This window comes from Cetorhinus maximus, chromosome 20, assembly GCF_964194155.1.
Source record: "Cetorhinus maximus chromosome 20, sCetMax3.hap1.1, whole genome shotgun sequence".
Classification (NCBI taxonomy): Eukaryota; Metazoa; Chordata; class Chondrichthyes; order Lamniformes; family Cetorhinidae; genus Cetorhinus; species Cetorhinus maximus.
This window is the reverse complement of record NC_135898.1, coordinates 65745080-65772765: the sequence shown is the minus strand read 5'-3', so window position 1 is coordinate 65772765 and position 27686 is coordinate 65745080. Positions and strand designations below refer to the sequence as shown.

The following is a 27686-nucleotide window of genomic DNA, read 5'->3' as shown; positions in this document are numbered from 1 at the left end:
CCAATTCACGTGGCTGGACCTTAGCCCTGATGAGACCACCCACCATTCTGCACTTCAGGTGCTTGCAATGGGTAGGAATATCTCCACACCCACACAAAATCAGAGCACTGGAAAGTCAAAGACTTCCCACCAAAAGCCTTTCAAAATATCAGACAGTGCAAGAAATATGTTCTGCAAAAATTAATTTATCACTTCATGAATTCAATCAATGCCATTTTCTTTCTGTATTTCTACTTGTGTAACTATCTAACCTGTAAATAAAGCTTTCCATCGCTCAATGTAACAACCTGACAGTATGGTATTTACTGAATTTTGGATTAGGCAGGAAAATAATATGGGCATGTTGTTTCTGTTCTTTTTAAAAAAGGTATTGCTAGTCCTTTGGCATGCTATGCCATAGGTAACACATTTAAGAGCACAGGCTTTGATCCATAAGAGACGCAGGGAAGAAATTTGTTCACATAGTGCCACAATGTGTGGCACTATGCAGATTAATGTCGGTTCACTTCAGATTTAACATTGATTCACCAAGGCAGGCAGCTCCTAGGCCACGACCCTCAGAGCGTTCTTCAATAATATCAATGATGAATGGTATGTGGGTCGTGCAGGTGGTGGCCCACAGGTAGCTGCCCTGGGAATCAATATATGTCTGAGTAGCCAACGCAAACAAATTTTCCCCCCTCATTCTTCTTATTGAAACTATGGGCTGAGTTTAGTCAGGATGGCAAGAATCCGCTCAACAGCTATAATGATGAGGGAAACCATGCCTTGGCAATTTGAGGGACCCCCAACCACATTTTAGGCCCATCTGGCAACTAATTAGTTGTCACTGGGGTTCCCGTACCTTTAAAAAATGGGAGTCTGTCCCCAAAAACTGCCAGCCAATCAAAGAGCAGGCAGCTCTTCAGTCTCATTAGCGCCCCTGGGAACAGTGAGCATTGCTGGGGCTGCACCCAGCGGAGAGGACACCACCCTCGCAAATAAGTGAGTCGAGTCTTGAATCGCCGAGGTCTGTCAAGAAGGTCCAGCAAGGAAGTGGGGATGGGTGGTTGGTGAAGCCAGGGGGTATGTTGCCGCAAGGGTGGTCAAAGCCCTCGTGGGCCAGAGGGTGCCTGATTAGGAGGGCAGCTCCTCCCCAAGCCCACAGGGAGGCCACCAGGTTTAACCAGCTCATCTCCCCATGCAACAAAGGGCCCACCCACTGCTGATAAAATGCCAGAGGCGGCGGGAGTCTGGCTTTAATTGGCCATTTAAATGTGTTACGATTAGGTCAGAGACCAGTAGCATTTTGTTTAAAATAGACAATGTTTGAAATCCCACTTACCCAATAGGACAATAAAGCCACAAGATTCCATGGTTTTAAGCAAACAAAATAAACCTGACTATGCAAAGTCAGAAAAGTAAAACAATCTACAATATCTATATTATACTCTAAATTCAGAATTAACAAGGTGAACTTGATTAAACAGGCAAACCATGGTCGAACACAGCACGCTGCACATCAAATGGCATATGCAACCAAGACAAATCCCACGGATTTCTCAGCAACCCTCCCAGGCATCAGTGGCCTTTGAGTCATAATATCTCATTAAAACTCTGATTCCCTCAAGAGGGATTTCAAGTCTTCATTTTCGAAGATTTAGCCTCTAAATTTACTCAAAAGCCACTCTGACTCAGACTGCCTCAAGAACTGCTCAATTCCTGATCGTTGTTTCTTCTCCTGAGACTGCACTCCATAAGATTCAGAAAGCTGCCCTCCCACCTCTAATTACCAGCACACTTCCAATTTTTTTTTCACAGATCACTAGGTTCACTAAGCTGGCACTGCCCCTGGGTTTCTTCGAACTCCAGTCTCCCGGCTGCACTATTAATGGCTCCCAGGGCTTCCCTGAGCCCCAACTTCTTCCAACACAGAACCAGTGACCTTCTGTCGCCTTCTCAGTTCCCCAGGACTTGCCCTGATCTGCACCTGCACAGAACAGCTCCCAGGGCTTCTCTGTGAGATGCAAGCTACATGAGATTCAAAATGCAACTCACAGCTGCACCGAACGGTTCCCAGAACTTTCTCTGAACCCTAACTGCCTGGAGCCTGCTGGGGAAGGTGGTGGCATAGTGGTATTGTCACTGAACCTGTATTCCAGAGGCCCAGAGTAATGATCTGTGGACCCAGGTTCGAATCCCACCGCACCAGATGGTGAAATTTGAATTCAATATTAAAAAAAATCTGGAATTAAAAGTCTGATGATGACCATGAAACCATTGCCAATTGTCGTAAAAACCCATCTTGTTCACTAATGCCCTTTAGGGAAGGAAATCTGCCGTCCTTACCTGATCTGGCCTACATGTGACTCCAGACCCACAGCAATGCGGTTGACTCTTAAATGTCCTCTGAACAAGGGCAATAAATGCTGGCCTAGCCAGTGATACCCACACACCATGAACGAATAAAAAAAAAGCAGCATCTTTTCACAACGGAGCCTCTTACCTTGCTGCAGAACGCTCCCAGCAAACACAGATAAACTGAAACCAGAGAACCTTCTTAAGCTCCAACCAGCTCCAGGATGAGGTAGCCTTTCAGGGTTGACTGAATGCCTTTAAACGAATTTAGCACTAACTCCCAAAACAAAACATCTCTCTGGATTGCACTTCTTTGCAAGCAGTGAAGACATCACGTCTCCAACCCTCCAGCTGAGTAAGTGCACCTGCTGTTTTAGGATATTACCTTTCTAGCAGTGAGTTTCTAGTAATAGGGGCTCTCCAGGGAATGTGTCAGTATTTATCATGGGTCTCCTGGGAGTGTGTCAGCATGGCCCTTTTGAATACTCCAAGCTGCTTTAAGATAAAAGCAAAACACTGCAGATGCTGGAAATCTGAAACAAAAACAGAAAATGCTGGAATAACTCAGCAGGTCTAGCAGCAACTGTGAAGAGAAAAGCAGAGTTAACGTTTCAAGTCCGTATGGCCCTTGTTTCTTTCTCCACAGATGCTGCTAGACCTGCTGAGTTTTTCCAGCATTTTCTGTTTTTGTTCCAAGCTGCTTTAGTTGCATTTATCCCCTTTTCTACAGTTAAACTTTAATCTTCCCAGAACAAAACATTACCTCCAAAATATTTAGATCAGCTATGAACTAGATATTTGAAACAAGTGGCACAATTGGCCTCTTGGTGGGAGGATGGACCTCCAACTTACCCACTGCTGGTACAATGCCATGGTGGCAGGAGGGCTGTCTCTCGCCATTTTAGGGGCCTGTCTGCTTCCCAGCCTGTCCCTAGACAGCTGGTAAAATCCAGTGCTGTCTTTCTGCTCTAAATAACCATTTAAAACTACTGGGAAAAATCATGATTTGCAATATGGATCTCTGCTTTCCATGTCATTTTTGCCAATCATGAGCTAAAACCAAAGCCAACAACCCTTCTTAAATAAGAATAATTTGAAAATGTTCTAACATAGTAAATATCAGATTATAAATAATCTATGGCGATGTTATTGAGATGCCTTACAAGGTCAATACTGAACTGAGATAATGAAGTAATCCTGCCACTTTGTAAATCATTAGTGTGACCCCACTTAAAATACTGTCTACAGTTATGTCGCCACAGTACAAAAAAAGGATATTAAAGTTTGGAAAGGAGACATTAGAGAGAAACCTAAATGATAGAGGGATTGGATTGTGATGTTATTACATTTGTGAAGTGACTACATAATGCTATTACGCTACACAAACTATTTCATCCTGTCCAAAATTAGTACTTCAAGGCGGGTAAATTCAAAATTAGTTGGTTTTAAAACTGGAAGGATCAAGTAAACTTGACAAAATTTATATCCTCCTTGCAGTGCTGTCAACTACTTCAAGTAATACAAAATGAATGCTGCAGTGCACACAAATATATCAATTTTGTGCTTATTGCTCAAGTACATCAGTCAGTTCCTTCATAAATGAAGTAGCATTGCATTGGAATTCTTAAACTAATTATTTTTTTCTCCAGACAATCTGTATTCTTTGAATGCTAATGTGATAAAACATAAGTTTTGTCTAATGACTAGTTAATGCTTAGAAGATAATTCAATATGCCCAGATATGAAATCTTTCAAAGTTAATACATTACAATAAGTTCTTCTAGACGCCAACTTACATTAACTGTTCCATACAGTTCAACATTTCTTGCTAGTGAGAAATAGTAACTAGGCAGACTTATATATAAAATGAGATATAAAATTCAAATCACTGCAAACGTGCACTTAATATACAGGTACAGTATCTCAAAAATGGTAACCGCGGGACCAAGTCCGTGCTGGATTTCGGATCTTGACGGTTTAAGGGTCGGGCAGTTCGGGTCGTATCAAGGGTCACTCGGACCACTCAGAGCATGGGATAAGACAGGCATGCAAAGCCGATAATTATTCAGTGCGCCACCGCGCCAATTCAGCACCTTGCAGAACAAGCCGGTAAGTTATTTTGCTCATTAAATAATAATCAAAATCCATGCATGAAAACTTTTAAAAAGTCCAGTTTTTGGACATTGCCAGTTTTTGAATAGCTGGATTTGAGACACTGTACCTGTACAACTAACGAGCTTCAATGGTACTGATGAGTGAAGGCATGATGTGTTATGATCCCGGTTGGGACCGGTAAGCTTTTCTAAAAACAAGAAATCTAAAATCTCAGTCCCTAAACACTCAATCTAAAATCCTTAAAATGCCTTCTGAAAAGGGCTACACCCTCAAAAAACTCCAACACAAACACAATTTCCCTCTCATACAACCGTTTGGACTCTACCTAATCATATTGTAACCTCTTACCATCTCCTTACCAATATTGAAGTCAAGCTAACCGACCAATAATAGTACCCTGTCTTCTTGTTCTGCCTCCTTTTTTTGAACAAAAGAATTACATTTGCTACCTCCCAATCCATAGATACCATTCTACAATCTAGAGAATTTTGGAAAATCAAAACAATGCATCCACTATCTCTAGAGCATTCTCTTGTAAAACCCTAGGACGTAAGCTATCAGGTCCAGGGGATCTGACTGCTTTTAGTCCCATTCAGTTCTCCAGTACCTTTTCAACACAAATATTAAATTACTTTAAGTTCCCCATTCTCATTAGACCTTTGGTTCCCTGCAACGTCCAGTAAATTCTCTGTCTCTTCTAATCTGGAGATAGACACAAAATATTTGTTAAATGTTGCTTGTATTTTCTTATTAGGCATTATGACTTCTCCTGCCTCGAAGGAACATTACTGCAGATAATCTCTTCTATTTTTCATACTTACAAAAGACCTTTGGAATCTGTTTTAATAGTTCTTGCTAGTTTACAATCATGTTCTATTTTCTCCCTTTTTATTAACTTCCTGGCCATCCTTTGCTGAATTTTAAAACTCTCCCATTCCTCAGGTTTACTATTCTTCTTGCCAACATTGTTGGCCTCTTCCTTTAGTTTAATACTATCCTTAATTTCTCCAGTTAGTCATGGTTGGACCGCATTCCCAGAGTTTTTGTTCCTTAAGGGAATACAAATTTGTTAAAAAATTATAAGTTAATCAATTGTTAGCCATTGCTTACCTACCGTCATATTTTTCCCATCTAATTTGCAATCCACCCTCAACCAACTTGCCCCTCATACCTTGACACTGTTTAAATTTAAGACTTTCGTTTTGTACTTAACCACATCGCACTCAAACTTAATGGGAAATTTTCCATATTACAATCACTCCTCCCCAGAGGATACTTGACTATAATATTACTAATTAAAAATACCTGCTCACACAACACCAGGTTATAAGTACTGTTCCCTAGTCGGTTTCTTGAAAAACGTTCTAGAAAACAGTTTCAAATTCATTCCATGAACTCTTCCTCCAAAGCTACATTTGTCAATTTGGTTTGCCCAGTCCATATAAATATTAAAGGCTATTGCATTACCCTTGTTACCTGCTCCTCTAATTTGCTGATTTGTATCCTGTCCAACACTATTAGGGGGGACCTATATGACACTCCCACCAGTGTTTTTTGCCCCTTGTTACTTCTTAGCTCCATCCATCCTGATTCTACATTGTTTTTCTGGTCTTCTAACTTTATCCCTACTGCCTTTATCTCATTCTCCTCTTATTTTCCATTTTGCCTATCATTTCCAAAAGTCATATCCCATAGCATACTTAGGGCCGCATTTTCACTACCAAAGCGGTAGTTTGAGTCAGGAAATCTCCCGACTTGGCAGATTTAAAGGGTCAAGTCACACACAATTTTTGCACCGGGGAGGAGGGGGCAGGGTCGAGTTAGGCCTACTGACCCCAGAAGCAGATCGATGGCGGCCATGAGGGCAGGTGAGTGCTGGGGGCAGGCTGGTTAGAAGGACAGCCTCTGAGACTTTGTCCCAGTTGTTTTAAATGCTTTTAGGCCCTCTAACCCTCAATCTTCACACCCCACCTACTTTCTCTTGCCCGCTCACCCTATATGCACTATGTACAGAACCAATAGGCCTTTTAATAACAATGAGAAGCTGAGAAAAAAAAAATCACCCATTCAGAAATCTGCTTTGAAAAACAACTGCTGTTCTTACAACCGTTTAAAAGTGTCAATCAGGCATTGCTATTCGGGACTATATCAGCAGAGAAAGCTGGCCAAACATGTTTCTCCAAATGACCTCATTATGAATGTTTGGCTGAGCTCCAAGATTCACAAATGAATTAACTCAGCAGGGGTTCTATTTTGACAACTAGAAATGAAGTGTTTGCTTTGATTATAACCTCAAAGATGTCAATCAATAAGTTAGTATTTCTTTCTTTTGCTTTGTCAATGGCTGTATGTTTATTTGGACAAAATTAAAAAGTGTGAATGGAGGGATAGCTTCTGTTATTGAAACAATGAATGCCTCTGTCTGATATTTTTACAGGGTTGTAAGAACAGCAGTATTTCCAAAGTAGGTTTCTGAATGGGTCTTTATTTTTCCTTAACATTTCAGAACTTGACATTATTATATTGGTTGTGTGGATGGTGCATACTCAGTGAGTGGGCATGGGGAGTACAGAGGGGATGGAGGGTACAATGGGGAATGGGGACATGGGTAAAACCATTCAAACTTATCATTCAAAAGGTACCTGAATTCAGACTATGGTTCATGACATCTCTGAGCGACAATAAACCACAAGTCATCCAGAAGATGGCCCAACTCCGCAAAAAATTTACAAGTTAGAGGAGGGTGGGGTATGATATGTCTACTTCTGCAATTATCACAATGCCAATGAAAACTGCTGGCGCCAGGAATCAGGACAGGAATCCCAGTGTAGCATCCTGACCGCCATTTTTAAATGCCTCTGGAGTAAACCCGAATCCATGAAAATCTGGGCCTTAGTTCCCAACATTGGTCACCTTGCAACTAGGTTTCAGTAATGGATACTAGGTCAAATCCATTTTTCTCTATTATGTTATCAATTCATCTATTTTGTTATGAATGCTTTGTGCATTCAGATATAGGGTCCTTAATTTTTTTTAAACATTTTTCCTGACGTAGCCATAGTCGCCAATGCCCTATTATCATTATTAAACTCTCTGGGAAGAAACTCGTTTGCATAGTGTCACCCGAACTACAATTCCCCGCAGGCAGGCAACATCAGAGACCACAGTGCTGTCTGCCCCCAAGGAATTCACAGGATCACCAAATCTCACAGTGCAGAAGAGGCCCTTCGGCCCATTGAGTCTGCACGGACACGTGAGAAACATCTGACTTACCTACCTAATTCCATTTACCAGCACTTGGCCCATAGCTTTGAATGTTATGATGTGCCAAGCGCTCACCTAGGTACTTTTTAAAGGATGTGAGACAACCCTCCTCCACCACCCTCCCAGGCAGCGCATTCCAGGCGTCACCAGCCTCTAGGTAAAAATGTTATTCCTCACATCCCCCCATTCCTCCTGCCCCTCACCTTGAACTTGTGTCCCCTCATGACTGACCCTTCAACTAAGGGGAACAGCTGCTCCCTATCCACCCTGTCCATGCCCCTCATAATCTTGTACACGTCGATCAGGTCACCCCTGCGCCAATGTAAACAACCCAAGTCTATCCAACCTCTCTTCATAACTTAAATATTTCATCCCAGGCAACATCCTGGTGAATCTCCTCTGCACCCCCTCCAGTGCAATCACATCCTTCCTATAATGTGGCAACCAGAACTGCACACAGTACTCCAGCTGTGGCCTCACCAAGGTTCTATACAACTCCAACATGTCCTCCCTACTTTTGTAATCTTTGCCTCAATTGATAAAGGCAAGTGCCGCATATGCCTTTTTCACGACCCCACTAACATGCCCCTCCGCCTTCAGAGATCTATGGACACACACGCCAAGGTCCCTTTGTTCTTCAGAATTTCCTAGTGTCATGCCTTTCATTGAATACTTCCTTGTCAAATTACTCCTTCCAAAGTGTATCACCTCACACTTTTCAGGGTTAAATTCCATCTGCCACTTATCTGCCCATTTGACCACCCCATCTATATCTTCCTGTAGCCCAAGACACTCAACCTCACTGTTAACCACCCGGCCAATCTTTGTGTCATCCGTAAACTTACTAATCCTACCCCCCACATAGTCATCTATGTCGTTTATATAAATAACGACTAATAGGGGACCCAGCACGGATCCCTGTGGTACGCCACTTGACACTGCCTTCCAGTCACTAAAGCAGCCTTCTGTCATCACCCTCTGTCTCCTAGAACTAAGCCAATTTTGAATCCACCTTATCAAATTACCCTGTATCCCATGTGCATTTGCCTTCTTTATAAGTCTCCCATGTGGGACCTTGTCAAAGGCTTTGCTGAAATCCATATAAACTACATCAACTGCACTACCCTCATCTACACACCTGGTCACCTCCTCAAAAACTTCTATCAAATTTGTTAGGCATGACCTCCCTCTGACAAAGCCATGCTAACTATCCCTGATCAAACCTTGCCTCTCCAGGTGGAAATAGATTCTCTCCTTCAGAATTTTCTCCAATAGTTTCCCTACTACTGGCGTGAGACTCACTGGCCTGTAGTTCCCTGGCTTATCTCTGCAACCCGTCTTAAATAGCAGAACCACATTAGCTGTTCTCCAGTCCTCTGGCACCTCCCCCGTGGCCAGAGAGGAATTAAAAATTTGGGTCAGAGCCCCTGCAATCTCCTCCCTTGCCTCCCTCAGCAGTCTGGGATACAAATCAACCGGACCTGGAAATTTGTCCACTTTTAAGCCTGCCAACACCTCCAACTCCTTGACAATCCCTATATCAATTTGCTCAAGAACCTCGCAGTCTCTCTCCCCGAGTTCGATACCTTCATCCTCATTCTCTTGGGTGAAGACCGATGTGAAGTGTTCGTTCAACACTCTACCGATGCCATCTGGCTCCACCCATAGATTGCCCCTTTGGTCCCAAATGGGCCCTACTCTTTCCCTGGTTATCCTCTTCCCATTTATATGCTTATAGGATATCTTGGGATTTTCCCTACTTTTACCAACCAGAGCTTTCTCATTTCCCCTCTTTGCTCTCCTAATTGCTTTCTTAAGCTCCACCCTGCACTTTCTGTACTCCATTAATGCCTCCGCTGATTTGCTCCCCTTGTACCTGCTAAAAGCCTCTCTTTTCCTTCTCATCGTATCCTTAATATCTCTGGCCATCCATGGTCCTCTGGGCTTGTTACTCCTTCCTATCACCCTAGAGGGAACATGTTGAGTCTGTACCCTCCCCATTTCCTTTTTGAACGCCCCCCCCCCACTGCTCTTCTGTAGATTTCCCACAAGTAGCTGTTCCCAGTCTACCTTGGCCAGATCCTGCCTTATTTTACTAAAATCAGCTCCCCCCCAATCCAAAACATTTTTTTGCAACTTGTCTATTTCTTTGTCCATAACAAGCTTAAATTGTACTATGTTGTGGTCGCTATCACTAAAATGCTCCCCTACCACCACCTCAGCCACCTGTCCAGCTTAATTCCCCAGAATTAGGTCCAGCACTGCGCCATCCCTTGTTGGACCCTCTATATATTGACCTAAAAAGTTCTCCTGTATACCTTTTAAGAAACCCACTCCATCTAAGCCCTTAACACTATGTCTATCACAATTAATGTTGGGAAAGTTGAAATCACCTAATATAATTACCTTATTGCTATTGTTTTTACATACCTCCGCAAATTGTGCACATATTTGCTCCTCAATTTCCTGCTGACTATCTGGGGGTCTATAATAAACACCTAACAATGTGGTTGCCCCTTTTTTATTCCTAAGCTCTACCCACAAAGCTTCATTCGATGCCACCTCCAAGATATCATCTCTCCTTACTGCAGTAACTGACTCCTTAACTAATAATGCAATGCCTTCTCCTCTTTTACCCCCTCCCCTATCTCACCTGAAGATTCTATATCCTGGAATGTTTAGCTGCCAATCCTGCCCCCCCTTCAACCACATCTCTGTGATGGCTACTATATCACAATTACACGTGTCAATCCTCACCCTTAACTCATCCGTTTTATCTGCAATACTCCTGGCATTAAAGTGGAGGCCATCCAGCCTTGCCTTACTTCCTTGAAACTTAATGAAGCTGTACTCCCTCTGGCTTGATTGTTTTACTGTATTATGATGTGTCCCTATTCTGCTAACATTGTGTCCCCTCCCCCTGCTGAATTACCTTAAATTCCTCCAAACAGCACTAGCAAACCCGCCCACAAGAATGTTAGTCCCGCTCTGGTTCAGATGTAGACCGTCCCGCTTGTACAGGTCCCACCTTCCCCAGAAACGGTCCCAGTGATCCAGGAATCTAAAACCTTCCCTCCTGCACCAACTCTTAAGCCATGTATTCAGCTACGCTATTCTCCTATTGACAGAATTAACAGAAGTGAGCTAATTACTCCGCTTCCTGGCACAATCTGTCGATTTTACCCAAAGTGCTACCTTACTTGACTTCTCTCTTCGGAGTTATAAATTGGCCCTTTAGCCAAACACTTTCTCCCTCAAATTAGTTTGAAGTCCTAATTCCGGTCCAGTTATTAAATTTTCCAGGACAGTGTCTCCAGTCCATCTTTCCCCACTACTGGTCCCAGTGCCCCATGAATTTGAAATCTCTTCCTTCCATACATTCTTTCAACGATGTATTTAAACCTTTAAACTGTTTGATCCTATGTCAATTTATGTGTAACTCATAACTCAGGTGGTAATCCCGAGATTACCTTTGAGATTCTGCTTTTTAATTTGGGCCGTAGCTCCTCAAATTCCTTCAGCAGAACCTCATTCCTAGTTCTAGCTATCTCATTGGATTCTATGTGAACCACAACAACTGGATCCTCCCCACTCCTGCACTGAGTTCTATTCCACCACAGGAAGATGTCCTTAATCCTGGCACTGGGTAAGCAACACAGCCTTCAGGATTCCTGGTTGCAGCTGCAGAGAACAGTATCTATTCCCTTGACCATATTGTCCCCTACCACTACCATATTTCTTTTTGGTCCCACAACTTGAGTGGTCTCCTGTACCATGGTACTATAGTCCATTTGCCCATCCTTCCAGCAGTACTTTTCTCATCCACACCGGTAGCAGGTATCTCGTGTCTGTTGGACAATGCCAAAAGCTGAGGCTCGTCCATCAGTGCATGTGCAGGCCCCTTACATCTCTGAGTTACAGTCACATCCCCCTGCTCCTAACCATTAAACAAATCTAAACCACAACCTAATCCAATAGGTGTAATGCCTCTTGGATGAAAATGTCCAGCCAACTCTGCCCTTCCCTAACGCATTACAATGCCTACACCTCAGGCTCCAGTTCAACAGCTCTGAGACAAAATTTCTAAGTTGCAGACACTTACCACAAATGTAATTGCCCAGGATCAGGCTGATCTCTGGAAAATTCAACATGCTGCAGATGCAGCGCATTTCCTGCACTGCCATTGCTAACCACCCATGTTTAATGTATTTTTTAATTAATTATAGTTTGTGATTAATTCATTTGGTTTAATTCATTTGGTTTAGTTTGATATTTTTTAAAATTCATTTATTTAACTAGTTCAAGTTATTAATTTATTAAAATATTAGTTATACATTCCTAGTTTTAAATATTTACTAAAACTCATAGCTATATGATTTGATTAAAAATCAAATTGTCAAAATAGACTTTATGAAATTTCTTCACCTACTTTGACACTGTACCTTGTTTTATTGGGGATGGAATATTTTTCATGTTACAGCCTCAACACAGCTGAACAGTCCTTTTATCCATAATTGTGTTTAGACAAATAAGCTAACTTGCATTTATGCATGAAGGGGAGAGAGAGGAGTTGGTGGCATTTGTGTAATGGTTTGATTTTTTTTTTTGCAAAGTCGCCATGGCAGCCAGACTGTTTATCTGAGCTTTGCTGTGGGGTTAGGTGCTTTTTTTGGCAGGGGGAGTAGTTTATGGCACTTCACGGTTGTATTTTGCATCCTGGGAATACGCAGGTCCGTTAACTTGCATTTATATAGTGCCTTTAACATAGTAAAATGTCCCAGTCTGTCTTCCTTTAAAGCCACCTTTAAAAGCCTAGCTCTTTGACAAAGCTTGTGGTCACACCTCCTTTGTCTCGATGTCATTTTTTATCTGTTTATGTCCCTGTGAAGTGCTCTGGGGTGTTTTCTTACCTTTACAGAGGTACTTAAATGCCAGTTGCTGCTGTACATTTCCAGCATTTGCTGCGTTTATTTTAAGGATTTTCATGTTCCGTGGTTCTCAGTTGCATTAGAAATTCAGACGAGGGAGCGAGGTTCTTTCCTGACTGGGATGGGGCGTGGAAGGGGCAGTGTTTGCTGGGTTGGGATACAGGACATTGAGGGCTTGGACAAGTTACTGAGTCTGACACACAAGTGGAGCCATGTTTGAGCAGCATTATCACCGGTGTTTTGACCCGTTAATGGTGGCTGTACGGGGAAATCCTGAAAGGATCTTTAAATGAGCTCTTGTTTTCTGAGTCGCAAAACACTTTTATTTCAAACATACAAACACTTTCTTCTGCGCTGAATTCCCAGTCTCACCAAATTCTCAACTTCCTACTCTTTTTACAATGCACTCCATTAATGTTGCGAGCTATGCTACGCTCCGTCCCTCAGCAGTTGTAACATCTCATTCACAACATTGTGATTTTCAATGGATTTTCTATTAATATTAGCTGTTCATTGTAGTGTTTAGTTTGTTAGGGTGGAGTTGTATGTTGAGCACATATTCCTTTTCAAAATTAGCAATGAGATGTGAAATTATCTTGCACTGCCAATTTTATTTTGCCATAATATATTAAATTCTTGTGTAATAATATATTTTGTGCAGTAATTTGTAATAGAACCTGTTCACACATTTTCCATTGCAAGTTTATTTTGATGCAGTTTATAAAATTGTCCAGGATGGTTTCTGTAGGATTATGATGACAAACTAAACATATAAATTTGAAGGAGAGCAGTAAGAATAACTTAAACATTATTGTAAGGAAAAATGGCTGTGTATCGTGGAAAAATCTCTCAGCAAAATCAAATTAGGTTCCAAGAATTACTACTGTTGAAAATTATCTGGGAATTTAAAGGTTGACCTTTTCTTTTCACATAAATTATTTAATTTTGTGGTTCTCCAATTCTGTATATATGCATCAGTGTTGTCTGTGAAATAATGTAGTCATATATAATTAATCTTTGCTGATCTCTGAGTCCAAGAGCTATTGTAAACATGAACCTCAATGAATTGCACATTTTTAGGATAGTTGGTTCTTTGCAGTTTCATTTGACAGCTTTATTTGTGAGATGAGATTTTCAGTCACAATGCAACACTTCAATTTTTGTCTTTTAGATGTGCCTCCATTCTTTATGTTCATCATACTAGAGACTGATCATTTGGAGACTTAATCAGGCCTACTGTCTTTTTTGACAATTGTAGTGAAATGTTTAAGGCATTGATTTTGGAAGAATTCAGCTTACTTGTGTGTTAACATTGCACTTTGAAGCCATCTGTGCATGATGAAGTTGTGCAGTTGGGTATTTCTTCTTTATCTTTGGCTGTCAGTGAGTTCTGCAATGCTTGGTGCAATTTTATCCTACTCTTTTGGTAGTATTGTAAAAATGTGATATTTGACATTGCTGCCAATTTCATGTCCCTATTATTTTTAAGTGTGTATTTTTAAATTTTTCAAAGCATGTGAACCATATTGTTGCTTAGTATCTTATAAACAACATAACAGAATGTATTTGGTCCTTTTAGAATATTCAGCAAATACGTTTTTGTAAAAATTAGAATCAATTTTTTTGGATCATAAAAATTAGCTGTTCTATTATGAATTACTCTGACAACAGAATACAAACAATTAAAGCTACAGACCAAATCCTTACTATTAATCACATGATAGCTCATGGAAAACAAAACAAATGAGAAGCAATTGTAACATCTCATCTGCAACATTTTTGTTGTCATTGTGGTTTCAAGGCAAATTGATGAATTGTGTCATAATCTCACTGTCCAGAGACAAATTTGGCTCAAAACCAAAATAATAAGTCTCAAAATTTCTACAGCACACAAAACATTATGGCGCTCAAGTTTTCCTGGGACTGTTCTTTTGTAGCATATACAATTGATAACTTATCAGAATATGTAAACATTGGGCCATTATAAATGAATGGCAATTGTGTCACATCATTCATGTAGTGCCCCTGAAGAAATCATGCTTGAGCCTCTCATCTTCATCAGTGACCTGTATATTTGTGATATCTTTGCTTAAAACAAAGCCACTGTCTGAAAGATGAGTAGCAACTGAATCACTACAAGCACTGATGAATAGATATAGTCTGGGGTAATTTTATTTTATAATTTTACTGAAAAATATTGATCACAATGTCATGCTCACACCTACACCTTAAAAGCATTAAGATTTTCTCTTGTAAAACAATCTAGTATATATTCTCAAGTATGTATCTTTGGCTTGGTATTAATATCTAATCTTTGCTGGGGTAAAGACATGTCCAAGGTGACTAGGAAAACTAAAGAAAGAATGGGATCTTTTTTATAGCTATTGCTAAATTAGTCTAATCCTGTACCTACTGCAAGAATAGTCAATCCCCTACTCCTGTAACCTAGTGGACCTCATTAGGATTATTAGTGATCTACCCAAGGACATGCCCTCTGCTCATTTCTGCATGCCTCAAGGTGCTGCGCTTTTACCTTCATTGGCTTGTAGCATCAACATCAAAGAGCAACATGACTAGGGAAAAGAATACATGAAGTAGTTCCTCGTTGCCTTCCTCATGTGTGCTTCATGAAAACACAATTCCTCTTCCCGAAGAATTCTCCACCTGTAAGTAGTCGTTGTCCCTCAAAGTTCTAGCCCTTCTGCCATCACCACCAGAAATTTGCTGCTTTTGCCATTGGCCATGTAACCCGGAGCATTGGAACCTTACCTGGGCCTGGGGCTACTCACAAAAGGGCTGGGAAAAACACCCCAAAGGCCTCAAAAGACCTTGCTACCCTATTAGGAGATCACTGAACAAACTCTGGAACTTTGGGAAAACTTGACAGTAGTATCAGTCCAATGCAAGGCCACAAACACCTAAACAACGGCAAGCACTGATGCAGCTACATCTTATCTCATCACTCTTTAATCCATTCAGAAAGTCCATACAAAATGCCAGCTAAAAATATTCACTTCTTCTTACTTCAACTCTGCCTATAGAACACTCCCCAGTAGTATTACTGCAAATTGAACCTTGCCTCCCAATATTTCTGTGCACAAGATCAAGTGGAAAATTAGTTATGCCTTGAACTAGTAACATTTAAACATAAATTGGGTGACGAAATCTCTCAATCTTTCTTTGCTCCACTAATTCATGGGGTAACTTTTATTGTGCAAAGAGGCAGTCTTAGTGATGGTGCAGCAATTTGGTCAGATGCTCATCTTGGGGTCAAATATAACACCAAGATTGGGAACAGTCTGATCCACTCAGATAGTTGCCAAGGAGGGGGATGGAGTTGGTGGCTAGGGAACTGGGTTTGTGATGGGAAATGAGGACATTGGCTTCGGTCCTCCCAATACTCACTGGTAGGGATTTTCTGCTCATCCAGTACTAGATGTTGAACAAGTAGTCAGACGACTCAGAGACTGTCGAAAGAGGTGGTGAGGCTGAGCAATGTATCATCAGTGTAAACGTAGAAATATCAAAATTTTTGGATGATATTGCCAAGGGGCATCATGTAAGTGAAAAATAGGAGGGGGAAAGAATAGATCTTTGGGGGGCACAAGTGCGGGAGTTGGAAAATAAGCCATTGCGAGTGATTCTGTCTATGACGATATATACAGTAAAATCTTCGTTAACCGGCATTCACAGGGAACAGGTGGTGTCGGTTAATCAAAAATGCCAGTTACCCAGGAGTTCCACATTTTCATCTAATCCTGGGTGATCTCATGTATGCAGATGTTGAGGTCTCGTGAGAGGTGCAGGTTTGTGTAAATCTAGTGAGCGGTGCAGAGGGAACATGGTGCTACAGAACAGTGAGAGGCTGAGGCCAAATTGAGGGCAGGCCACAGGTAACATGGATATCTGTGAGTTTGCCAATTTTTTTAGCAGTTGTGAGAGTGGGATTAACGGGGAACAAGTTATTATTTGTTTTTTTTTAAAAGAATGCATAATCTGAACACTAAAAGTGACCAGCTTTAAAAAAAATGAAGCTGTCAGAAAGTCTGCTTAATAGAGAATTCCAGTTGGAGGAGCACCAGATAACAAAGTTTACTATATAATAGAATCAGGCGAATGCTGTCCTACTCAGCTGGAGGAGACATTAGAGAAGGATGGTGTGGTCAACTGTGACAAAGGTTGCAGGCAGGTTGGGAAAGGCAAGGAAAGATAGTTTACCACTGTTGCAGTTACTGTGACTTTAATAAGAGTCTGTGGCGGGCAGATAAACTTGATTGGAGGGATTCAAACATGGTGTTCCAGGAAAGATGGACAGGGATTTGGAAGGCAACATCAAGGATTTGGAAAAGAAAGGGAGGTTGAAGATGAGGCAGTAGTTTGCAAGGGTGGATGGGCAATTTTTTTTTTTTGAGAGGGGTGATGATGGAAGATTTGAAGAAGCGGGGAATAGTTAACAATATCAGCTAACATGGTTAGCCAAGAAGGAAAGTTAGGTGGTCAGCAGCTTGGTCAAAATGGGGTCGAGGGAATCAGCCTCATATACAAGGTGAGCTTGGAGTTGGCTTGAGGAGAAGTGGAAGAGAAACTCTTTATCCTGCACTCCTCTCTCCTTGTACTTAAGGGAGCGGAGATGAGAGCCATACCCCAGTGAAGCAACCAGGATGAGAGAATAATGGTTTTAAGAGAACTGGGACATCAGAGGAGGTAGTGAGGGTAAGGTTGAACAGATCGGTAGCTGCAGAAATGTTGAGGTGAGTGGAGGGCCTAAGGCTTGACAGTTGGGATTTTGAAAATGCAGTTTAAGTAAATTGGGAGAGTGTTTTCTCCATTCAGCAGACACAGGAGTATGGTTGGAAGGGGGGAGGGGTGTGGGTAGAGAGTGATCCAAGGAAGTGATCAGAGATTGCTTTATCTGTGATTAACACCATGGGAGAGGTCATGTGAAATAGCAAATCGAAGGGGTGGTCATAAATATGGGTAGACAAGTTTGTATTGAGAAGAGTTTAAGGGAGAGAAGGAGAGCAGTGAACTCAAGGGGAGACAGCTGATGAACTTAAACAGAGATCGAAAACACTGCAGATGACAAGTTGTTTGGTGCAGAGGCTGAGGAAGAAAAGTAGCGAAGTATATCAGTGCTAATATGATCCTGGCTGATATTACTGCTGGGCAAGCCAAATCCCAGGGTGGAACCAAGCTTCATAGATCCTAACTTTTATTTTTTGTTTAGGTACGCGGAGAGTGGCTACTAAATAGAGTCACAGGAGTCAGCTGCTAAACTTTTAACAAAAGAATAAAACATTTATTAAACCAGAAAAGATGAACTGTATTACAATACTCCTTCACCCACAACTATACCTTCACAGATGTATACAGGTTTGTAAGGATAACACAAGTTACAAAAGCTGTCTTGTGCTCTAACGTTCACAGTAAATATGCAGTCCTTGTTAACCAATAGGCGATGTGTGGTCAAACGGATAACACTCTAAAACCAAGTGACAGATGCCACCCAAACATGCTCTGGATCTCTCAACAACTCCCCTCAGACACCTGTCACACTGTAAGTCAACCGGTCTCACTGAACTCCGTCATTTCACTCGAGGGTTTCCAATCTTCATTCTTGAAGAACTCTATTTGGAATCTCCTACCAAACCGACGCTTTCTCTCAGATGCTTTCCGCAAGGGTCCACCTTCAGGGTTTCGAACTCGCCTTCTGATGTTCCTCTCCCCTGGATCACCACATGCATTCAAGCCTTCTTCCACGCACACTCTCTCTGGCTCAGCCATGCCAACAGAATACACCTCTTCTTCACATGCCCATAGTAAAGAGTTACAACCTTCAGCTGTCTCTTTGGAACTTCCGGCTTCTCCCAAGCCGATATTGCTCTGAATCTGCATCCTGCAGCTTTCTGCCTTTGGAGGCAGCTTGGGGCCTTCCTCTCCTTCCACAGAACAGCACCTTTTCCAAACACCTGTCCTTTCTTTAACTAGAAGGTCTTCTTGGGACCCCTCCTTTCTGTCTCACTCCTTGGCTTTGGGACCTTTCCGTTCTTTTGGGAGATCTACTCTCTCTACAGTTCCCTCTCCCAGTAGACTGCTAATGACTTCGTATCTCACTTGAGATCCAGAACTCACTTGAAATTCACTTTTACTTTAACTTTAGAGCAACTCATCTAAGATTCTCAGACTTATCTCCCTCAGCAGTCTGCTAGTATGTCACCTAGAGAGAGACTTAAACTGTTCCCCTCAACTTACAGCATAATGACCAACTGAACTAAAACTGCTTTCAGTTTCTCTGTGCATCTGTGGGCAGGGTCTCCCTCTCTGGACCCCTGTTGCTAGGCAACAGCACAGTTCTTTTTAACCTTGTGTTTGTTTTATTCCCTTCAAGAGTCATAAAATCTTCATTAAAATGCAGGCATCTTTTAAAATGAAATTAAAACTCAACTTCTCCTTTTCTTAATACACAAATATAGAAATACAAATCAAACTTAAACATTAAAGATGTACCTTATTCTTAACACACTCACAAATATACATATAACTTATTAAGCTCTCTCTATTTCCTAACTGTGAATTTTTTTTCATGATACGTGGGCAGATGATAGAGAACAAGGACTTTAAATGAGGCAAGAGGGGTGGAACTAGGCAAGGTGCTCAAAGGAGAAGGTGCCAGAGGAGCAGAGGCACAGATCAAGGTGTGATTTGGCAGTAAAAGCCACATATAGCCAGCCATGGGAGGCTTCATTTAGGGTACAGATGTCACAAAGTCTCAGACAAGTGTCTGTGAAGACCAGGATATCGACACAATCATGTTCATAAGTGAACAGACATTCTACGGGTAGATATGAAAACAGATAAAGATAGTTGATCCAATGACAGAATCCACAGGGTGAGCATAGGGACGGTGAGTGGGATAGGAAGGATGTAGGGAACATTAGCTTTCTACAGGCGCAGCGTTTGAGATGGTTGGCAAGAGAATAGGATAAGACAGATGGAGTTGCTGCTCATAAGCAATCAGCGCCATGTTTCAATAAGCCCTTCGGAGGATCCAAGAGATGCGCAGAGGGAAGCTATAGGTTTATTAAAAAGGGAGTCAACTTGGGCAGCAGTAGGAGTGTCAGAAGGTGAAAGAGTGCTCAAGTATTTGAATAGGGATTTGAGAGGAACAAGTACCCAAGATGGGAGAAATGAAAGGAATCATAAGAGCAGCAAAGAGAGGACTAGGAGTGATAGGGGAAAAGTATTAATGAAAGGAGGGGAAAAGAGTGGAAATACAAATAATGGGCTCGGGTCCAGAGCAGCACGCACAAACAATCAGGCAAATAGACACATGGAAAACTCAAGTTACAAAAGTCTGGTTATTTCACAAGATTAGAGTACATTTATCCTGGTAGCAAACTACCTCTTTTAACCCCAAAATTGGACAATCAAGAAACAAAGTGCAATAAAACTGTTGCAAACATTAAGCAGATCAGACAGCATTTGTGGGAGAGGGGATAGGCTAGGGTTAATTAAGTGCAACTGCAGCTGTTTTCAAGCTTTCCTGCATGGGTGCACTATATATGTTGCCACTCTTGTGTTAACAGAATCCAAGCCAGTTGGCGTAGTCAAAACCTAAGCACAGAGCTTTTCTTTACCAAGAGACTTCATTGACTTTGTTTCTTCTCATGCCTCTCCTCCAACCTCATGTCCCCAATTTATATGTGATCAAAGTACTTAATTAAACAATGCCCTTCAGCTGTCTACCTTAAAATAAATAATTACTATGAACAGATCCCCCTTTCTTTCTTTAAACATAAACTTTATAACACACTCAAATAATTTCAAAATTCACTCCCTCCACCACCAACGAACAGTGGCAGAAGTGTGTACTATCTACAAGATGTACTGCAGAAACTCAAGATGCATCTTCCAAACTCATGATCATTAGCATCTAGATGGACAAGGGCAGCAGATAGATGGGAACACCACCACATGGAAGTTCCCCTCCAAGCCACTCACCATCCTGACTTGGAAATATATCACTGTTCCTTCACTGTCGCTGGGTCAAAATCCAGGAACTCCCTTCCTAACAGCACTGTGGATATACCTACACCACAGGGACTGCAGCGGTTCAAGAAAGAAGCTGACCATCAACTTCACAAGGGAAATTAGGGATGGGCAATAAATGACGCCTACATCCCGTAAATGAATAATAAAAAACAATTTAAAGAAAAAAATTGATTTTCCATATTTCATATAACCCATCATAATACAGGACATCCAACAATCTCTTTAAGCAAGAATCCCTTTTTGTGAAACAGTCCAATAATTGGTGTCTTGTGCCAACCCTCTTATCTTAGACATCTTTTTTCTCTCTAACATTTCTTTTATGCTAGCAAGGTCAATCCTTAACCTTTTCTCAGTCACACTCTTCACTGAATGTACATTATTCCACAGAAAATGGTTATTCACATAACATTCAAGAGCAAACTTTCCTCAGATTGCCCTTGTATAGGATTTCCTTCAAAATATTTGACAAGTAAAATCCCATACCTATGGCTTCGATTATAGACAGTGTTTCTGCAGCTAAGGTGCTTTTAACTACCCTTTTTATTTTCTTCATTTCCTAGGCCAATGGACAACATTTGTTAGTCTTTTCCACCAAGAATATATTTAACCCTGATGTACTAGAATATGCATCCAGAAGATTGGCAGGTGAAGCAGTACTAAAAATGATTAACTTCATATCTTCTGCATCACCCAAGGCTGGAAACCTTAGTGTGCATTTCTCAGAATTTAACTTATTTAATGTTTTAGTTGCTCTCAGAACTTCCTCTCAACTGTTGCATGTTTCACCATAGCACTCAGTTCCACTATGTCAAAACTAGCATCAGGTCTAGTCTGAGTGCATAACCAGTTCAACTGTCCAACCAAACTTCTCAATTGGTCTATTTCTTCCTTGGATGCAGGCTCCTCATTTTGTGAGGACCTGGCCTGATTCATTGGAATGCAATCGACATTTTCTAAGTAAGACTGCTGATTCAAGGTCAGTCCCGACTTATTCCGTTTAAAGTCTAACCCTATATATTTAAAGGCCCCCGAAGCCCAACTTCCAATCTTAAACTCCTTCTTCATTTTAGCTATCACCCATAGCTCAAATTCTGCAGAACCGCACCACAGAAAATCAACAACATGTTAATTTCTATGATATATTATTCTATGGAATAACTGTCCATCCTTCTAAATTTATCAAAGTCTGTCCATGCCTCATTTAGCAGGTTATCTTTCTTATAAATTTTATCCGTAAATTTTAAGAGTTCAGCCAAACCTTCCTCAGTGTCCAATTGATGAGCCTCTAGTTCCAAAAATGCTTTGCACCTGATCCTGCTTCTGGTGGGGGAAGCAAAAGTGCCAAGGCCATACCTTGCTTTCACTTTAGTAAGGATGTAACCCGTATCCACTTCACCATTGTTCTGTGAAGTAGAACCTCATCACCGATGGGAGAATGGAGAATCATACCTTGGTACTTTACATTTGGTTTCAGCCATTCTCCTCCAAAGTAACTCCAATTACAACCTTTTGTTTGAAAATAAGTTTTAGTTTCCAATCTTCATCTTTAAGCCAACCATTCTCAGCTACCAATGTTAACAGAATCCAAGTCAGTTGGCGAAGTCAAAACCAAGACAGAGCTTTTTACTGAGTTAATTGACTTTGTTCAGTCTCATACCTCTCCTTCAACTCCCATTGTCCCACTCGTCCCCAATTAATATGATCAAAGTATTTAATTAAACAATGCCATTCACCTGTAGATCTTGACAATATAAAAAACATAATTAACATACTATTAACATAATGGACTCCCTTCCTTGATCCCAACCATCCCCACCTCTATCTAACTTCTTATAGACAAGTTACCCAAAGGAAACAGGACTTTGACTGCAGAAAATGTAATATTTACATACAGCAATAAAATTAATGCAACAGAAAGTCAAGAAATACAATGAACTTAAAAATCTGATTCTCTTAAAATATCCCAGGATCTCTTCATGGACCTCAATTTGAAAGCCTACTCTACATGGGAACAAGTTTTTCTAAACATCTTTTTGCTATATTTGAGTAATATTTTTCAGTTATGTTTACTCAGCATGCTTAACTTCAGCAACTATATCTGACCAAATTGATCTTTTGGAAGAGTTATCCAGTATAATTAGCTGCTCATCATCAATCCCATCTGATCCTGCAATGCTTCTTTTGACATTGATTAACAATAAGAAATCTTTTCACATACACTTAATCAATGTAAAGCACACATATAACTTGTATTAAAGGAAAATATTTCAAAGCCTGATATTTACTCCATTCAGTTTGGTGAATTTAATAAAATTGCCATTACATTGCATAATGCATTGGAAAATAAACTGGGTAAATTGTAATAGCTCATCTAAGTGCAGTTGAAATACTTGTGCAGTCTTTTTTTAAATCATTTTCTGCTCTGGTCACAAAAGCATTGAAATGCAAGTTACAGTACATTCATCAATTTCTCCACTTATATAAAGAGGATCAATTTATACTACAGCACGGGGAAATAAATTGAACACTATAATCTCCTCACATATGCCAGGGATAAGAATTTAAATCACGCTTTCAAATAATTCATGAGCAACATATATTATTCCTCATGTTTCTTATGATGACTTCTGCTACTTACATTAATACTCTTCAGTTATCAACAAAATACCACCACAATAAATCCCCTGACATTATATACACCACAAACAGACCATTCGACCCAACCCATCCATGCTGCTGTTTAAGCTCTACTAAAGCCTCTTCCCATCTTGCCACATTAAAATCTATCATCTTCATTCTTTTCTCCATCATATGCTTGTCTGGCTTTCCCTTAAATGCATCTACACTATTCACATCAATCAGCCCCTGTGATAGCGAGTTCCACATTATCACCACATTTTCCGTCTGATTTCTGTACTGGACACCATGCAATCATCAACGTATTTCCCCACTACTGAGCTTATGATGGAGGAAAGGTCATTGATGAAGTAGCTGAAGATGGTCAGGCCTCAGACACTACCCCAAGGAACCCCTGCTACTATGTCCTGGGGCTGAGATGTTTGGCTTCCAACATCTTTCTTTGCGTTAGGTATGATTCTAACCAGTAGAGAGTTTCCCCCTGATTCCCATTGATTCAATTTTGTAGGGTTCCCTGATGCTACACTTGGTCGAATGTTGCCTTGATGTCAAGGGCAGTCACTCTCACCTCAAATCTGGAATTCAACTATTTTTCCATGTTTGGACCAAGGCTGTAATGAGGTCTGGAGCCAAGTGGATCTGGTTAAGCTCAAACTGAGCAAGCTATTGCAAAGCAGATGCCGCTTGATAGCATTGGCAACATCACCTTCCATCACTTTGCTGATGCTCAAGAGTAGGCTGATGGGGCAGTAACTGGCTGCATTGGATTTGCCTTGCCTTTTATGTTCAGGGCATAGCTGGGCAATTTTCCATATTGTCAGGTAGATGCCAGTATTGAGGCTATATGGGAACAGCTTGGCTAGGGGGAAGGTTAGTTCTGGAGCACAAATCTTCAGTAGTATTGCTGAGATGTTGCCAGGACCAATAGCCATTGCTGCCCCCAGTGTCTTTCGCTGTTGCTAAATATCACACGGAGTGAACAGAATTGGCTGAAAACTGGCATCTGTGATGCTGAAGGCCTCAAGAGGAGACATACTCAGCACTTCTAGATGAACATGGCTGAGAATGCTTCAGCTTTGTCTTCTGCGCTGATGGAATGGGCTCCCCCATCATTGATGATGGAGATGTTTGTAATTGTCACCACCGTTCACGACTGCAGAATTGCAGAACTTTGATCTGATCCATTGATTGTGAGATTGCTTAGCTTTGCCATTGCACATTTGCTTCCGCTGTTTAGCATACATGTAGCCCTGCGTTGCAGCTTCAACAGGTTGGCACCTCAGTTTTAGGTATGCCTGGTGCTGCTCCTAGCAGGCTCTCCCGCACTCGTCATTGAAGCAGGGTTGATCCCCTGGCTTAATAGCAATGGTAGAGTGAGGGATATGCTGAGCTAGGAGGTTACAGATTGTGGGTGAATACAGTTCAGCTGCTAATGACCCACAGCACCTCATCAATGCCCACTTTGAGCTGCTAGATCTGTTCTAAATCTATCCCATTTAGCACCGTTGTAATGAATTCAACCTGAAGACATGACTTTGTCACCAAAAGGGCTGTACGGTGGTCACTCCTGCCAATACTGTCATAGATCTGTGCATCTGTGACAGATAGATTGGTGAAGGCAGGTCAAGCAGCTTCTTCTCTCGTTGGTTCCCTCACCACTTGCCATTGGCCCAGTCTGGTATAGATATATCCTTCGGAACTTGTCTTGCTTAGTCAGTTATGGCATTATCACGTCAGGTTAGTGATGGGCATTGAAATCCACAACCCTGCACCCTTCAGTGCTTCCTCCAACTGCTGTTCAGTATGGAAGAGTACTGATTCATCAGCTGAGGGAGGATGGTAGACGGCAATCAGCAGGTTTCCTTTTCTATTTGTTACAGTCCTCAGATTGACAAACCAACTCCCCCTCAATTTGGTGTAATTCACAAATTTAGAAATTGTGTTTATGATTCCAAAGTCAAAACGTTAACATAAATCATGAACTCCAATGATCCTGGCACTGATTCTTGTGGAACACCACTTCCCACCTACCACTCTGATTAACTATTCTTTCCTTCCACTCTCTGCTTTGTCTTGAAGCCAGTTAGAAACCCAGTCTGTTACTTGTCCCCTGACTCCACATTCTCATTAGTCTATTAAGACCTTTTGAAAGTTCAGATAAATTACATCTATTGCATTACCATTGTCTATTCTTTCTTCTACCTCCTCAAAAAATTCAATAAGGTTCAACATGCAAGATTTTCCATTCTGAAATCCATGCTTAATATTCATTAGTAGATTTTTGATTCTTTTTGTTCTTCTGTTCTCTCCTTTGGTGGAGATTTCATTATTTTTCCTACTACCAATGTTAAACTGATAGGTCTACAATTTCCTGGACAGGTTCTGTTCCCCTTCTTAAATATAGGAATTACATCAGCTATCTGCCAGTTCTCTGGCACTACACCTTTCCATATACACATTATTTAATATGTATATTAATGCCTCTGCTTTTAAAATAATTGGATGCAATCCATCCGGATCAGGGGCTTTACCTTCTTGAGTTTGTTCAGTTTATTTAATACAACCCAGTTTTCTAAATGCATTTATCTCATTGCTGATCTCATCACTTATATCAGCCGTTCTATTGGCCTGGTAAAAACAGAAATAAATTAATTATTATTTCTCCCATCTCTCTATCATTACCTGTGGTATTATCCTGTCTATCCCTTAATGGTCCTATTCCCATCATAGCCGCCTCTTTTTTACTGATATGCCTGTTAAAATATTTTACTATTTTGTCTTACATTCCTTGAAAATTTAATTTCATAGTTATTCTTTGTCATCCCAATTGTGTTTTTTTTACTCGTCTCCTAATCACTGTATTCTCTCTTATCATGCACACTTCTGCTACAAGTGCCTTTTTCTTAACCCTCAATTGTTCCATTGTGTCTTGATTCAACCATGGAGTCTCACTATCATTTAGTTTGTTCTTTCCTTTTAGTGGAATACATTTTTCCTGCAGTCTTTTGAACACCATTTTAAATGTTTCCCTTTCTTGATCTACATCGTTGTTTGCCAATATTGGTGCCCATTTTATTTTCCTAAGTTCTATTCTCAGCCCTCAAAATCAGCTTTTCTCCCATCAATTCCTCTGGTTTTCATCATGCTTATGTCCTTCTCTATCATCATCTTAAAGTGAGTTACTCTTGCCTAGATGTTCCCTGACTATTACTTCTCTTAGTTGTTCTGGTTCAATAGGGAATCTTTCCTTGTTCCTTTTTAGATATTGAGTTAGAAAGCAGTCCTGTACATAGTTTAGGAACTCCATTCTCTTATCCCCGTTATCTACCACGTCTATCCAATTAATATAACAGTAGCTGAAATCCCCCAGGTTTCAACAGAATATCTGCTTATACATTTCCCAGCATAATGTAAAAGTTGAACACTTTTCAATTTAAAGTTTAAAAATTCCATAGTTTTAAAACAAATAACCACCTCAGTTGGAATTTTGCATCTAATTCTGTATGATTACAGGATTACGATTGGAGAGATGTCAAGCCCATAGAGAAGAGGCAGAGCAGACTTATTAGAGTGCTACCAGATGAGGATTTCAGTAATGCAGAGAGACTGGGGACGCTGGGACTGTTTTCCTTCGGGCAAGTAACTGTTAAGGCAAGATTAAGAGGTGTTTAAAATTCTGAAGAGTTGTGATTGAGGAGATAGGGAGAAGCTGTTGCCACTGACAAATGGGTCAATAACCAAAATACATATTTAAGACAATTGCCAAAAGCACCAGAGAGGAGATAAAGAGAAAAGATTTTACCTAATGAGTTATGATCTGGAATGCACTGTGCAAAAGGATAGTGGAAACCGATTCAATCGTAACTTCCAAAAGGGAACTGGATATGTAGTTAAACTATTAAAAGCAAGGAATGACAGCTAATTGGGTCGATTTCTCAGAAAGAATCGGCACAAGTACAATGAGTTGAATTACCTCCTTCTGAGTTGTAAGACTCGGTGCAGCACAGGTGGAATGTCACAACTGCAGCATGTGGGAGTTTGTGGAGAGCAATGCAATCCCAGGCAACCATATATGAGGTAAGAGCACATAAAGGCAGTGCAGCTCAGGGTTATTGAGCTGGAGTCCGAAATGCAAATATTGTGATGCATCAGGGAGGGGGAGATTTACCTGAGTACTTTGATCCAGGATGTATTCACACCTCTTAAGTTAGGAAGTGGTACAGATATGTTAGCGTTCAGGGATAAGAGGGTATGTGCGAGTTGGGCAGACACAGGGACCACAGGACTGAGACATGTGTCCTGGCGAAAGGTATAACTAGGGCTTTAGATAGGGCTCTGAACTACAAAGCAGGT

At 41.0% G+C, this 27686-nt stretch overlaps 2 protein-coding genes across 4 annotated transcripts in view; one reads left to right on the top strand and one right to left on the bottom strand.

Annotated features, from left to right (window-relative positions):
• Window positions 1–27686, bottom strand: part of dock1 (dedicator of cytokinesis 1) — a 667847-nt gene that overhangs the window by 362320 nt on the left and 277841 nt on the right. The gene's annotated exons all lie outside the window — the stretch shown is intronic.
• insyn2a (inhibitory synaptic factor 2A) overlaps window positions 1–27686 on the top strand; it is a 55384-nt gene that overhangs the window by 18007 nt on the left and 9691 nt on the right. The window contains 2 exon segments of the mRNA XM_078564877.1: window positions 4251–4296; window positions 4298–4446. Of these exon segments, the coding sequence (XP_078421003.1) occupies window positions 4251–4296; window positions 4298–4446 (195 nt within the window).